Consider the following 16,135-nt stretch of genomic DNA (forward strand, 5'->3'; position numbering starts at 1 on the left):
TATTTAGTTGATTCATTTTGTTTATTTTTATTAATTCATTTTTTTTTAATGTTACAAAAAGTACAAAGAAATGCTTCTGGGGAATTTGAAAAGACGCATTATTAGCATAAAATGTTGGTTTTTAGCCGATTTGTTTACAACAAAATTTACAAAACTACAATATCCATCAGTCTTTGACTTTCAAGCATTTATCGTTTGGCAAAAAGCATACTGTTTTTCCTACAAAAAAAACAAATTGCCTTATCAGTTTTGATCCATTGTATATTGTCACAAACAAAAGCCTCATTTATCAATCTGTGGTTTAAAAATCCATTATTTATCTTCGTTTGTTTATCAAAACATGTCTCATAAGTTTTGATTTTTTTTACCGAACGAACAATATATAAGGCTTTAAGAATCAACCATTCAGCACCACACTGTGTCATCTTATCGGAGCTGAACAAATAAGAATCAAGTAAGTTTCTATTTTCCAAATTCATTTTCTCTGTCAGTTTTACATTAACTGTATAATGTTAGCTATTGTCAACAACAGTTAAAATTTTTGTAATTGTCGGCAATGTCGATTGTGTAGGGAAAACTATAAGCAGATGCCTGCATAAGAGTAAACATTTATATTACTTGCAGGTCTTTTTTTATCTCTTAAAGAGCAAAAATTTAGGCTACCATTAATGATGTTTCTAAAACTACAGGGGATTAGTTTTGTGGTTGTATCTTTTACATAGATCAGAACTGTTATTTTTAATACAATAACCAGACAACAGTATTAATAAAAATCGTTGGGAATATTAATTATTCATAAATTAACTACTCCAATCCTCCAAATTTTTAAATGTTTAGATTCATCATAACAATATGTTAATAGTTTAAAATACGTTTTAGATATGTCTGTTTCTTAACTCGCTATCGACAAGTTTTCGCAGTCGTAGATCGTTAGACACCAAAATAGATATACAGTATTTTTTTTATTTTTACAGATTGTTTTTTCTATTCCCGATTGTGACATTTAGACTGAGTGTGGATATGCAATGCGGGTGATGCATGCATAGTCGTAAACGCTTACCATAACGACGTACACGGTCTCGCTCCATTTGGATTCATGCGATTTGTTACTTTGATTTGTCTTCGTAATCGATTTATTTAGATTAGAACATAGATAAACCACTGTTTTCTCAATCAGATCACACGATGTGATTAGATATAAATTATTTTTTTGACTTTTGCTTTCTTCAGAAAACAATCTTCAAACTTCTTTATGCAGATTAAACATCTGTGTCCTCAGATCATGAAAATTTGCAATTTCTTAAATAACTTTGATGGACATATGAAAATAAACATGAGTTTTAAAGATATATTCTAATATTTTCCAGTAGAACGATACATAGCAATTCTAAATCTAACGTTAAAAATGATATTAAAATTTTTAAGGAGTATACATATCTTGGTATATTGTTTGAAAGGATTGTTTTTGTAAACATTCCATATTATTTGAAAGAATAAGCCATTCAGACATTGTATGAAGTTTAAAAGATGTAACAGATTATTTTTTTGTCTGCAGAATACATGAACAATTAATTTCAAAACGCGGAAATTTTGTAAAGGGAAGGGTGAGATCGTACCAAATTTTTTATAGCCTAAATGCGAAAATCAAAAAGGACTATAAATATCTCAAGTTACATACTCTATATATTTATAAGACATTAGTCTGTCAAATTTCAGTGTTTATATTTTTGAATTGTATCTTAGACATTTGCTTTAGGACTGCACATTTCAAAATCTGCGTTTTGAGATATATTCATGAATCTTAGATATAGACCAAGGTTTTATTCCCAAAAATATGTTGTTGCAAGATATCACATTGATATATGTTAACGCGGATAAACAATATAAATTTTAGGTAAAGCCTTGGAACATAACTAATTTTATACGTTAATTTTAGCATGTTCCTGGGGTCATAGCGCTGAACTGTTCAGATTATATAACCGTATTTTTAATCAGTAGAACCGACATAATTTTGAACAAGTTGTAGAACTATACATTTTTTCAATTTCAAATGCCAAATAATGACTCTTTTCTAGCCATACCGTCTACTTTGTAATACATTTCAAAACGTTTTCTCAAAATGATAATCATCATGCAGAATAGGTTATATATCAGATAGCTACACATTTTAAATTAAAGATGGACTTTTTGTTGTAGAATATTGCTGAAAACGATAGTAATGTTTGTTTTCTATCTTTATATTTCAACTTAAACAATCTCTTTTTAAAGTGTTCCTTTCGTCGTCAACAAGTTGTGTTTGTTATTTTAAGACCGGATATTGCATTCTAATAATCACAAATATGAACATTTATTGAACACTCACAATTCTGCAGAATATATAGTTAAATATAAAATAAGGAAATGTGGTATGATTACCAATGAGACAGCTATCCAACAGAGTCCACTTTAAACGGATTTAAGCAACTATAGATCACCTCACGGCCTTCATACACCAGATTGTACAATAAAATGCTATATAAAGGTAACAGTGAAACTGAGACGTAGCATAACAGAGGATTCTTAAAGATAGAATACAAGTGCTTTTCATTAGAGGGGGATACATTTTTGGGAACAAAGTATCCTCAACTGGTTTCTTTATTGAAATGAGGCGAATTACATGCAAATATGTGTACAAAAGTAAGAAAAAAACTAGAACTAGCTTTTAATTTTTGTTCCTCTATACAGATAACGTCCTTTTTTTGAATAGTTGAAAGTTTGGGGATATGGTTATCGGATCTCTTCTACTACAAATTAAATAAAAAAAATTACTTTGTCATCAATGACAAAACATATGCATCATATTAAAGTATTTATTTTAAGATTTGTTCATAAGTGAAGTGTTATTTAGTTCCTTGTGTGTCCATGTAATAGCTACTTCCCCTCAAAATAGTACTTGCTCGTTGCGCAGCTTTTCAAATTCCAGTGTAAGAACTCATGATTATAATAATTATTGGTTTTAGTTAAGTGGATGTCTATTTGATAGCTGTGGTATGAATTAAAATCTTTCAAAATATCTATATGTCAGCAAGCCTCATTATCAACCAACTTCTCAATTATGTTTGCTAAGACAATCTTCTTTTTTATTCTGAGTATTAAAACACAATGACTCTCTAGATTGATCTTTATTTGTAGCTTTAATGATCCCAAATCATACTAATTACGACAAGCCTCAAATCGTAAAAACGAAAAAGATTCTCTTATAACTCAGATTAGTATCAAAAAGCCCCATTACATTTGAGATTGACAAAATGGATTTTTAAACCAAAAAATGGATGTAAAATAATATGCAGTGGTGCATATCTATAATCTGCATGTTTGTACATAGGAAATATAGTATAATTTGCTCCTTTCGGTATTCATGCGATCCAATCAGTTTTTGTTTTTTTCTTTATTTGTATCTTCTTAATCGATTTATGAGATTTGAACATCTCTATAAAAAAACATCCTTAAAGATACCAAATTATAATTTTGTACGCCAGGCGCGAGTTTCGTCTTCAAAATACTCATCAGTGACAATCGTATCAAAAAAGTTTAAATACTGGCCAAATAAAGTACGAATTTAAGAAGCATTGAGGACCCAAAACTCCGAAAGATTTGACAAATACGGTTGTGCTAATCTATTTCTACGGTAGAACATTTGGTTGTAAGTTATTGTTGACTGACCTTAATATGCTAATAATTATACATACGATCAACTGATTTCCACATGCTTTTTAAAGGTTTAAGCCGACAAACACCTAAAACTATATCGTATTCGTAACCTTAAAACGATCTCTATTCAAATACAGTCAAATAAAGTTTCTTCTTGATATCCTGGAAATCCATGTGCAAAGGTTTTTGTCAGAACTAATATGCATAACTAATAAATAAATTTCCTCTTTGGTAGAATGAAGATTACAATTTGTCTGCTGTTTGTGCTCTGTAGCGCAGTCAGTACCCACGGATGGTCTGGTGGACGCGGTGGACGCGGAGGACGCGGTGGTGGATGGGGAGGTGGATGGGGTGATGGATGGGGAGGTAGTAGAAGATACGTAGGATCCGGACATGTATATGTTGAAAGACAGCCTTGGTGGGGTAGCTATGGTGGTAGAGGCGGTGGATATGGTGGTGGATATGGTGGTGGATATGGTGGTTACAGTGGTGGATATGGTGGATATGGTGGTTCCAGTGGTGGAGGCGGTGGATATGGTGGTTATGGTGGATATGGTGGATATGGTGGATATAGTGGTTACAGTGGTGGATACGGTGGTGGATATGGACGCGGGGGTGGTTCCGGAAGTCGTAAAGGTATGATAATTTTGTTTGAATATTTTTTTTTTAGATAAATAAAAGCTGCACCGCTGTGGTTTGTCTATTTGGTTTTAACAAATATAAGGATATGTTATTCACTTACGTTTCCTCCATTGTTTCACACTGTGAATCATCATGGATAATAACATAAACGGTGCCAGTTTTTCTGCACCAGATAACATGCTTTCTCAAAAGGAATATATGAATCAATAAAAGTTGTCTTCGAAGCTCATTTTCACATTACGCTAGTTTGAAACAGAAGTTCCAGGAATGCCAAGGTTTTTTTTCTTTTTGAAATCCGATACAACTACATCTAATCAAAACAAAAATATGGCATCATGGGTAGTAACAGACTCCAGACTTATTAAAAGTGAACTATTATAACATTGTAAGATGCGTTTATATGTAATACGAATTAAAGGACATATAGATAAAGGTTTATGAGACAAAATTCAGACAAAACAAAACCAATAAGTAAAGAAACAAAATTAAGAATGAAAATGGGAAAAGTGTAAAAGAGACAACAATCCGACCAAAGAGCAGAAAACAGCCCTTAAACAAAAAGTGTACTAGTTCAGTGGAAAAACTCCAAATATATCATTGAACTAAAATTAAAGACACATACACGACTAACAAAGGCCAGAGGCTCCTGACTTGGGACAGGCGCAAACTGCGGCGGGGTTAAAAATTCTGTCTTTCAAAGAATGGAAAAAGTTTGTCTATATCAAAAATACTGATTGATTCCTAGACTTGAGAAGTTAACATACAACTAGTAAAATTACTAAAATATTTTTTCTATTTACTTTTTTTTGTAGGATATTAGATGCAGATTCTTTCCCACAACGGACAACGGATAATGTTCTTTTTTTAACATTTAATATATTAAATATTGTCTTAGCATTCAATTCATGTTGAAATTTTCTATTCCAAATGTATGGTAACTTCTTAGACTATAGCACACCTAGATTCAAAAGGCAGTGAATTGACGTTTGGAAGAGGGTAGGCTATATTGAGTAAAATGTTATCAGCTTCATGTTTTATCTGTTTCCATCGAATACGTCTCATTTCATTAGTCCCAAAATATCATTCTAATCAAACCGTCAATATTCACCGTTTCCGAATCTAACGGGTTGTTGGCAATTTCATTGTTCGTACTCAAAATGAAAATTACGTCACGTCACGTCAAGTAGATGTGGGGCATGTGAAACAGCCTTTCGATGACAATGAATATCAAGACATTTAGAGGGAAACATACAGTATTCAACGATATACAAATGTCTATACAATACATGTAAAGCTCTAAATCTTGAATTTATAAAATTTAAGAATAAATAAGACTGAAACATTCAGAGATCTTGCATCAAACTGCAGTCTGCAAATATATTTTCTCATTTATATATGACATAAGACAACAGCTAATGAGGATTCTGGGATAGGACTAGACTGATAAATCTCTCTCAAACTGATCGATATCTGTCTTAAATCGGATCGATTGATTGATTAATTGATTGCTGGTTACCGCAACTTTCAGCACTATTGTGCTATTTCCTGGCGGTCGTCAGTTTTTATTGGTGGAGGAAGCCGGGGTGTCCGCAGAGAACCACCAACCTTCGGTAGGAAAACTGACAATCCAATTAATAAAGATTGGAGTCGAGTGCACCTGCCACTTGCGGGATTCTAACTCACAATCTCAGTGTTGACAGTAGTTCGACTACTTAGACCACTCGGCCACTCGAGGTTTAATTAGGTTTATACTGATTTCGATCAGTAGACCTATAAAACGTTCATAAAATGAAAAAAAAAATGATTTTCCAATCAGAAAAAAACCTTATATATCTCGCGGTACAATTGATAATACCGAACACGAAATAATAAACAACTTTATTTACTGAATTCACAGTTATTGAAAGCAAACTCATAGTACAGTCTTAAGTCAAAAGTGTTTCACCTATCGGAAATTCCCCTATCATTTCATATAAAAACACATTTTTTAAAAACATTGTCAAAAAATAATTTTAGGTCTGATTTTAATGAAAGTTCAACTCAAAAATATGTACAGTTTTTTATGGTTATTATGAGATATTTTTATAACATGTCATTATTAAGAAATCATTATTTGTATACAAATATGGAAATAAAGTGTTATATTTTCTATATAGCCATATGATTTTTTCGTGTAGAATTTCATATCTGTCTTTAAACAGTGATATTCCTAAACATATAAATCACAAATATTTTTCATAAACATTGAAAGAAACTGCAGATATTTATGCATTTAATGAAAACAAATCAATCAATTTAGACTTGAAATATCTTCGGTTGAATTTTATTAAAAGTGTGTTTTTATATCAAATAATAGGGGAATTTCCGAAAGGTGAAACTTTTTTTACCTAAAGCTGTACTTTACCTGCTGATAAGAAATCACACCGTCCCAAGCCCTTATATCTGTTGCTGTTCTTCACAGATTTCATACAGCTACGTCATAAACCGAACAGAAAGACACTTTTGCAGTTCCCAGTACAAACCACACAGAAAGGCAAAGAACACATTTTAGTTTCGTTTCAAACTTTAAATTTGCGCACTAACGTGTATCACAAATTATACCAATCAATCCTGCATACTTCCATAATAAATTTCTATGTTTGCAAAACAACAATTACAAAAGTTGTACAAAAGTGTACAAATCCATAATGTAGCTAGAAGCATAAATTTGGAAATCAAAATAAATTTTTCTGCAATCTGCTTAAATGCAGACGAGTATTAGATATTAGGATAATAGATTCGTTTCAAGATATATTCGTTTCTGAAAGAACTGTAGATGTATAAAGAGAAAAAAATAAAATCAATCTTAATTTTTTATTATGTTTTGTTATGTAGTGACCTCTAGAAATTCGAATATATAAAGACGTAATTTTCTCCTGAAAAAATAGGGAGTTCTTTTATATCTTACCAAATCATGTAGTATCTATAGATTCAAATGCTATGCAATTGATTTACTAACTAGGTTTTATGCATTTATATAAAATTTAATACAAGGTTTATATTAATCATCCGAAAAGGTAGGTCAAGGAAAGTTTGATCCTCTCTGAAGGTTGATATTAAGGTTAATATGACAGAAGGTTTACCATTTCAATATTATTTATACGGAACGAAAAGCAATCAAACGGCATAGAAGATACTATGGAGCATTAAAAAAAGAAAATCGACGAAAGTCAACGACAACATGGGCAGAGAAATAGTCCAAAATAACAGTACACTGCAAAATAAAATTGCTTACAGCAACGCTTCAAAAAGTGAGTGTGATATCAAGTGCTTAGTAATGGTACGCAGGTACTGTCGTACTTGTTACAACCGTCGTGAATCAAAATAAACCACTAATCATAAGGCATTTGTCCCCAAATGCATAAGACTAATCATACATTTATTGAAATATTTTATTTTATACTTAATTTGAAAAATGTAGTGTGATGTTGAAAATATTTACATCACGTATTTGGCGACCGATACGATTTGTCGGTGTCTCAACTCACTGGTGCCATGTTTTTGAGGCCTCAGATCTTTAGATACTATGTAAGTCGTCTGTTACAGATTGTGAAAGTTTGACTGAATGTTGATTCGCATGACGGATGGTACATGCATAGCATGAGACGCTGACTCTGTCGACACCAACCAGTCTCGTTCCTTTCGGAGTACATGCGATTCAATAAGTTTTTGTCTGTTACCTAAATTCGTCTCTTCTAAATCGATTTACAGGATTTGAACGTCGGTAAACTACTGTTGTCTAAATTTATATGTTGGTTACTTGGATCAGACAATTTTTATTAAATAATCAAATATTGAACAGTAAAACCTGGGAATAGAACTAAAATAACGCATCAGTTGGAATGTCATTTGGCTTTTCTAAGGTAATACTGTAATATTCTAAGAATACATTTTAATCATTATCTTTGATGAGTTCTATGCATAGCAGAAACAGTTCAGCGATGAACAAATCAATCAGCAAGTCCATCCCAATGTCCATTTCATGATTGTAAAACAAATACAATGTACTGACAATAAATATTTTAATAAAGTACAACCCAGAGTTTATTCTCTATAGCGAGGAAAAATGTTGCACGTGCACAATTTCTTCGTCTGATTTTAGCGGGTCAAATCTCTTCTGATTATATCAGCCAATAAAGGCGGACATTTTTTTTAACGAATGCAGAGGTTTTATATGTGTTACTTCTATCATAAGAACAAAATGTGTATGTCGACCTTCCTCTATCTGGTTATAGAGAAAGTCCAAATAACTGTCTATTCCTGAAAAATCATGGGGAGTTTGAACAAACGATTTACGTCACAGGTGTATTTTAATCTAGTTTCAGTTGCTTCATCGGAGTTGTGTGTAAGTAACTAAAGATACTTTTCTTATAGCTGCTAATATTCTTGTTAAACTAGCACTTATCTTGCATGGATTATCAGGTGAGAGCAGAAAAAATTGCTCAGCGACTGTTACATTTGTTTGGTTTTTATCTCTCATTCAGGTAACGTCCATCCTCGGGGTTGCACATTGAGAATTCTTCACATTTACAAATAATCCAAATGTATTATCCCTAGTATTTTCTTTTTCTCCTAAATCTTCTCACTTTTATATCGTCCCGTACCCCGTGTCTTTGTGTCTTCTCTAGTATTTTTTTCTTTCTAAGTACTATAGTTTTTCTTCTGTTTTGCATTCTGTTCTTGTGTTCCTTTTTTCTCGGTTCCCTCCTTCTTTTGTTCTACATACTTCCGGTTTAACGGGAATCACGTCTCCTACAGTACCATTAGCCACTTTGACGACCTCTACTCTTTGCTGGATAAAACTCTTTCTGTTTTTCTTTTGATTTAGCAATTTTCACAGATCGAGGTAAAACTTTTTTCTATCAACATGTTCCTGTGTTTTTCTTTTGTATTCGTGTGTTTTACTCCTCTTCGTTTTTGTGAAGGTCGTGATCAGTCTACACAGCTCATGTCTACCTGTTCTGTCTTAAACACAACGGTCCTACATGTTTGACATGTGTGTTTTCAACTGATGAACTGGTCGAAAATAAAATCATGGAATATTTCCGAATGTACACGGAACAGAGTTTTGAATTTCATGATCTGAAGATTTTTTAATATGCACACCACTCAGTATACTTAAATCTATATTACATTATACCCACAACTTAATTACAAAACCAGTTTGGAATATTTTGACCAGAATTATATAATCATTCTTTATTGAGGGTCTGAATAAACTTGTATAAATACCAGCAATCTCCGACGCAGAGATCATATCCGTTCCGTACATGCTCCGCAATATATGCATTCAATATATTGAGTGTATTATTACGTAGTATTGAACGGAACGGATATGATCTCTGCGCCGGAGGTTGAGATACCAGACTCAAAATTGTGTGTGCTAGCCGCGCGTTTCGTCTACAAAAGATTCGTCTTTGACTCTCGAATAAAAAAAGTAAAAAATACCAAATAAAGTACGAAGTTGAAGAGTATTGAACTGGTGGACTTTCCTTTCTTTATGTTTGTAATGTTTATATTATTTTTTTATTTTTTTTATATTTTTGACTATCATCATCTATTTCTCTATTCTTTATTTTCTCAGCGTGTACCAATGAAATTAAGAATAACTTTATACAAAGTTTTACTATCACCAAAGTAGCGACCATTTCCTGTGTTTTGAATTTGGCTCAAACAAATATTTGTTATCCTGTTTATAAAGGTAGATTAGACAATTCATCACGGTTTACTCTATTACTCTTTCCATTTACTATGTAAAATATTAAGAAATTTAATCTGAACTAATAAAACCTATGATTGAGACACATGTTTCTTAATAAGTTTAAAATCATAACCTTTCAACTTCATACAAGCGCTGATAACTTCATCTGCTGGACTGATTTGATGAATTGTCAATGTGAAAATAACTTCTTCAAGAGCTTGATTGCAGTCTTCAGAATAGACATATTTTTGTTTGTTGGTTTAATATAAAAAGAGGTTAAACTTTGTCAGAGCATATGATTTCTATTTCTTATAATTTGAACTTAATTCGAGAAAACTTCAAATATCCTTGACACACTTGGCGAGTCTTTGACTGACTGAATATTATAGTGGATGATAACATTTTGTGAGGGAATTCGATGTTTGCTATACCACGGTTCATTTCAACGCTTTTTATGACAATACCACTATACCAATCAGAATGATTTTTTGGAGTGTTTTAAGAAATGACTTTGCTTTGTATCCATGTATTATTTTTAAAACTTTAAATGTTTTAAAAGGGGGAATTTTCTGTATAAAGTCAATACTTATGGAGACTTTTGATGCCCAAACGTTCTATTGCCTTAAAGGCACAAATGAAAGATCCGAAAACTATCCAAATATAGAACAACATGTTTTTGGAATTATAGCAAACTTTTGTTTGACAAATCTTTATTCGTTATTATAAAAAATGAACTTAAAATATCTGTCATTTTCTCCCTACCAGTTTACCCCTTTAAATTATTATGATGTGGACCGGTCATTGTATTGAATCTTACACAATTTGATTGGATTAAGTTATTATTAGTTTACCTTCAAACTTTTTATTTTTTTCATACATGTACATTGATTAAATCAGAACGTGCATGAATGTGAACAGTAACATAAATGACCTTCAAACTGGACACTGGAAGAGTCCATATTATTTTTTATCAATGAAACTAAAGGTGTGAACGGTAAGAATTGCCACTTCCTATACTTTCACAATGTTTTCCACATATAGAGTAGATAAATTACTTTTTGATATCTTATTCCCGAGAAAAAAAGAGTCAATTTACAAATCGGACGTTTATTCCATTAAACAAGTGATTTTTTCGAAGAGAAATGCCGAAATACATTTCACCCACGGCTACGCCAGGTAAAATTATTGTTTATCTTAAAAAAAAACATTTTTCAGTCTCATTATAATGTTATAATTACAATTAATCCCAAACAAAAGTAGTCCATAAATACAGTCAAAATATGTCCGATCTGCCTATTTTTGGAAATTAAAATCCAATACGATCGTTTTAAGGTCAATTTCGTCTACCTCACAAAATCTTGTATGGCACTATAGCTAGTCCATGAGACCTTAAATAATATGGTGTTGTAAAATTATTATTAAATAGTTAAAATCATTTCCAAGTATAAAGCACATAAAAAAAGAGAGGCGAAAGATCCATACGAGATATTCAAACTCATAAGTCGAAGACAATACACAACATAGAAAACAAAAGTAATGACTAAGCAACACGTACCCATCCAAAAGTTAGGGTGATCTCAAGTGCTCCGGTAGGGTAAGCAGATCTTGTTCCACATGTGGTACCCGGCTTGTATTACCCACACATATAATATCGAAACGAAAATGCAGAAAGTGTATCTTAGTTGTCCATATTAAGTTCGTCGGGGGTATCAAGTTCTGTTCGAATATCTGGACATTTTTAGACTCTTCTAAGACACGGAAAAGGCCTCATGTACTTTTATTATTTCTGATTGGTTGAACTTAGTCAAAACTTCTTCTCCGGAGCAGCTGAACCATTTGAAACCAAACTTGCCGATATGTTCCTGTTAAGTCCTTAACATGTGCATTGAGGGCTATCGACAATTCAAAATTACTGACAGTGGACGTCAAAGTAATTTCAAAACTGAAATTGGAAATCATGATTTGCTTTAATGCTATTAGTATAAATAAGAAGATGTGGTATGAGTGCCAATGATACAACTCTCCATCCAATTCACAATGTATAAAAAATTAACAATTATAGGTCAAAGTACGGCCTTTAACATGGAGCCTTGGCTCACACCAAACAGCAAGCTATAAAGGGCCCCAAAATGACTAGTGTAAAACAATTCAAACAGGAAAGTCTAATTTATATATATAAAAAAAGAGAAACGAGAAACACCTATGAACCACACCAACAAACGACAACCACTGAACAACAGGCTCCTGACTTAGGACAGGTGCATAAAAATGCAGCGGGTCTAAACGTTTTATCAGGCGCAAACCTTCACTCCAATGTTTTATTAAAGTCTCATTACTCAACACGTACAATGGATATTTATGAATTGTAAATCGATACTACATAAAATGAGAGTCATTCTATACAGAATTATAAGAGACTGTTTAAATGCATAGGTAACTACATTAGATTAAACATATTAAAATAAATACGATTTACAATCAATAAAATATCTACAACTTCTTAAAATTAAATAACAGGTTTGGCACACACACGTATCATGTTTACATATAAGAATTAAAACACTAATTTTTGGTTGTCATCTAAAGTATTAAAATAGGTGAAATTATATCTCTATATCGCTCACTTGTATGCATATTGCCCTATATATGAAAAAAAACACAACACTTAACAAATTACTTGCGTCTAAAGCGCTTTTTGTTCTGAAGAAAACAAATGCATCCAAGTGAGCCAGTCAGACTCTTTGGAGCAGCTTGATTTCCACAGGGAAGATTAAAACCAAAACAGTTAAAACTCGTGATGTATAAATACTGGAGAAGCTAGTAAATGACCAAAAAGAGACCTAAGAAGAATAGCCAAAGTCATCTAATAGTTATCAAAGGTACCAGGATTATACTTTAATACGCCACACGCGCGTTTCGTCTACATAAGACTCATCAGTGACGCTCAGATCAAAATAGTTATAAAGCCAAACAAGTACAAAGTTGAAGAACATTGAGAACCCAAAATTCCAAAACGTTGTGCCAAATACGGCTGAGGTAATCTGTTCCTGGGATAAGAAAATCCTTAGTTTTTCGAAAAGTTCAAAGTTGTGTAACAGGAAATTTATAAAAATGACCTTATAATTGATATTCGTGTCAACACCGAAGTGCTGACTACTGGGCTGGTGATACCCTCGGGGACGAAACGTCCACCAGCAGTGGCATCGACCCAGTGGTGTAAATAGTTATCAAAGGTACCATCTAAGATACTTAATTTATCTAAATTAATCAAGGGAAAATTTTTAAGAAATGTATGTTGTAAATAATGCCAATGGCGGAGTACTGACTACTGGGATGATGATACCCTCGGAGAGAAACAGTCGAACAGAAACTGTATCCACCCAGTGCTGGAAAAAAGAAAATAATTACTGCGACTTCATGAATTTGGTGGGTCTGGGGCGCTTTTCGGGATAAACCTGTGTACCATAAAAGTCATTGTAAAATGAACGGTTACCCGCAATTTTTCCTTTGTTCATCGGGTGAGTAATAATTTTAGAGGAGTGCATAAACTGAATAGATTTTTAGACCACTATCAAATCCCGTCGTTGTCCGCTTTTCATTGTAATAGCAAAGAATAGGAGGAGTTTACACCAATGCTCTTACTTCCTTCTCATGCAACTATCACCCTCAAGAATTTTCAGGGAGAAGAAAATATTCGATAACACATAAATGGCTCTCGAGTCTGTAAACTTCTATGTAAATCCCACGGCAATAATTCATTTACATGTACATGTATCTGAAATAAAAATCCTACTAACATCTGCTGCATGACTGACATCTGCTGCATGTGTTACTTTTCTGAAAACGATAGATAGAAATCACGCCACTATTTGATTGATATATCTAATTCATGAAAAGCACAGTAAACTGTTATTGGTCAGCATTTAACCTTTGACGGCCCATTATTATAACAAATCATATATAGCCACGCCTTACTCATTAACTGATTAAATCCACTCAAAGCTTACGGTTTTTGTGCATAAGATACGTTAATTCGTAAAAAGTTATCTATCATTGACAGCCGTAAATGCATTTACGGTCGTCAATCTATAATAAATACTTCAATCATTTTATTATGCCCTTGCTAAAGAAGGTAAAGCTTGCTGTTCGGTGTGAGCCAAGGCTCCGTGTTGAAGGCCGTACTTTTACCTATAATTGTTTACTTTTTACACATTGTGACTTGGATGGATAGTTGTATCATTGGCACTCATACCACATCTTCTTATTTATATATAGCAACAAACTTGACTGACTTGTTACGATTCGTGTAGTTTCAGATGAACCTATTTTGAACGATACCAAACGTCATATGCAGCGGTCATCATCATCCTGCTTTGTTGTGGTCTCATATAAGATTGAGGTCACATTGGTCTTGCTTAATTTAGAGTTGTCATATAAATTGTACACATCACCACGATTTTGCTTATTTGTCCTCATATACACGGTAGAGCAGGTAGAGGTCACCTTGATATTTCTTTGAGATTTTCATATATATGGTATAGATGTCGATTTGATCTCGCTACAAATAAGTAGTTTTGAAGGTATTTTGGATAATGATACTTCTTCACTATACAATGAGAGGTAGGTGTTGAAAAAAAATCTGCAGTTTATTCATGTTGTTCTGTTTATCTATATATTGTTTTAATTACCATCCGCTACCTCTAAGTCATATATAAGATCATACCTTATGAAATTATGCCCGATGATAATCTATGTTACTAGTAGCAATCGTTTATTATGGAATTTTTGTAGGGCACTAATGACAGTTTTTGCAGAAAACTTTACATTGTTCCATAATGTTTTACAACTCTTGTTGTGTCTTAAAAAACCATTCCGTTATGTAGAATTCGAAGTAATCAATGATTTCATAAGTAATGCTTCCGTCGACACTTAGACCCGATTTTTATTGCTTTATTATATATTTGGATAAACATTTGATCCCTTCTGTTATTATTGAAATGACTAAACGACTGATGTTTGTCCTAAAAGGACGATCTGAATAAAGGAGATGTCGAGTGCACCGTCAATGACGCCTACGATATTCAACAATCCACAGTATAATGTGTCAAGCTCTTAATCAATCGAAGTTATGAATACCTTTTCGAAAGTCTATAAAAGTTCTGCCATTATTACTAAATTATTCCGGCAATCAATATTACCAAAAACAACAATTAAATTCATAAAGTGTTACTTTCATGTAGTAGCACTGGGTCGATACCACTGCTGGTTGACTGTTAACCCCCGATGGTATCGTCAGCAAGGTAGTCGGTGCTTGGTACCGACATGATTTTATTTTACATATTTTCTAAAACTCTGAATTCGTTGATAAATTAAGAAATTATTCAGAAACTAATTTTCCAACACCTTAGGGAAAAGTTTACCTTGATGAATTAATGGATGCATGCATGCACGATGGATAACGTCTAGTTAAATGTATATTCAGGACGGGAACATGTTGATGCGAGATTAAAATGAACTCTGCTTTGTACTTGATAGAAACACTGAGCCAGGTTTTAACGTGCTTATACTCAATGTAAAATGAAAGGATATGGAGTAAATGTACATGGGACAAAATCGCACACAATACATAGAAAACATAGAAATTTATCAATGAACAGGGCTTTTATTCTTGTTCTTCATCTTGACAGTTGATGTAGGGTCTTCAACAATGAACGAATCATTCATACCCTACAACAAGGTCAAGACGGCCCCTAGCGTCGACTTAATGTACATGAAAATGAAATCAAACAATCAAGAATAGCTTTTTATTCATCTCTTTATTAAGTAATTTATGAGTATGAATTTTTGTCGAATAGGGTTCACAATCAGTACATGTGCGTTTTATCAATCTGTCCAATGAAAATAACTGTTTGTATATTCCCTCCATTCTAAGCGCATTTCTAGATATACCTTCATCGAGTACGCTCAAGCCTCAGTTAATATTTGAAATCCAGGGAGAGGTGTACATATATTTTGAAACTTTTGGAGCAATATACCCAAAAGAAACATAAAATGAATAACCAA

At 32.9% G+C, this 16,135-nt stretch overlaps 1 protein-coding gene across 1 annotated transcript; it reads left to right on the plus strand.

Moving 5' to 3' along the window:
* Window positions 1-396: 396 nt before the first annotated feature.
* Window positions 397-5,234, plus strand: LOC127736007 (ctenidin-3-like). Its single transcript, XM_052246505.1, has 3 exons — window positions 397-454; window positions 3,926-4,326; window positions 5,145-5,234. The coding sequence occupies exons 2-3, from the start codon at window positions 3,927-3,929 to the stop codon at window positions 5,150-5,152; spliced, it is 408 nt and encodes a 135-aa protein (XP_052102465.1). The 5' UTR covers window positions 397-454; window position 3,926; the 3' UTR covers window positions 5,153-5,234.
* The last annotated feature ends 10,901 nt before the right edge of the window (window positions 5,235-16,135 follow it).

This window comes from Mytilus californianus, unplaced genomic scaffold (assembly GCF_021869535.1).
Source record: "Mytilus californianus isolate M0D057914Y unplaced genomic scaffold, xbMytCali1.0.p SCAF_3, whole genome shotgun sequence".
NCBI lineage: Eukaryota > Metazoa > Mollusca > Bivalvia > Mytilida > Mytilidae > Mytilus > Mytilus californianus.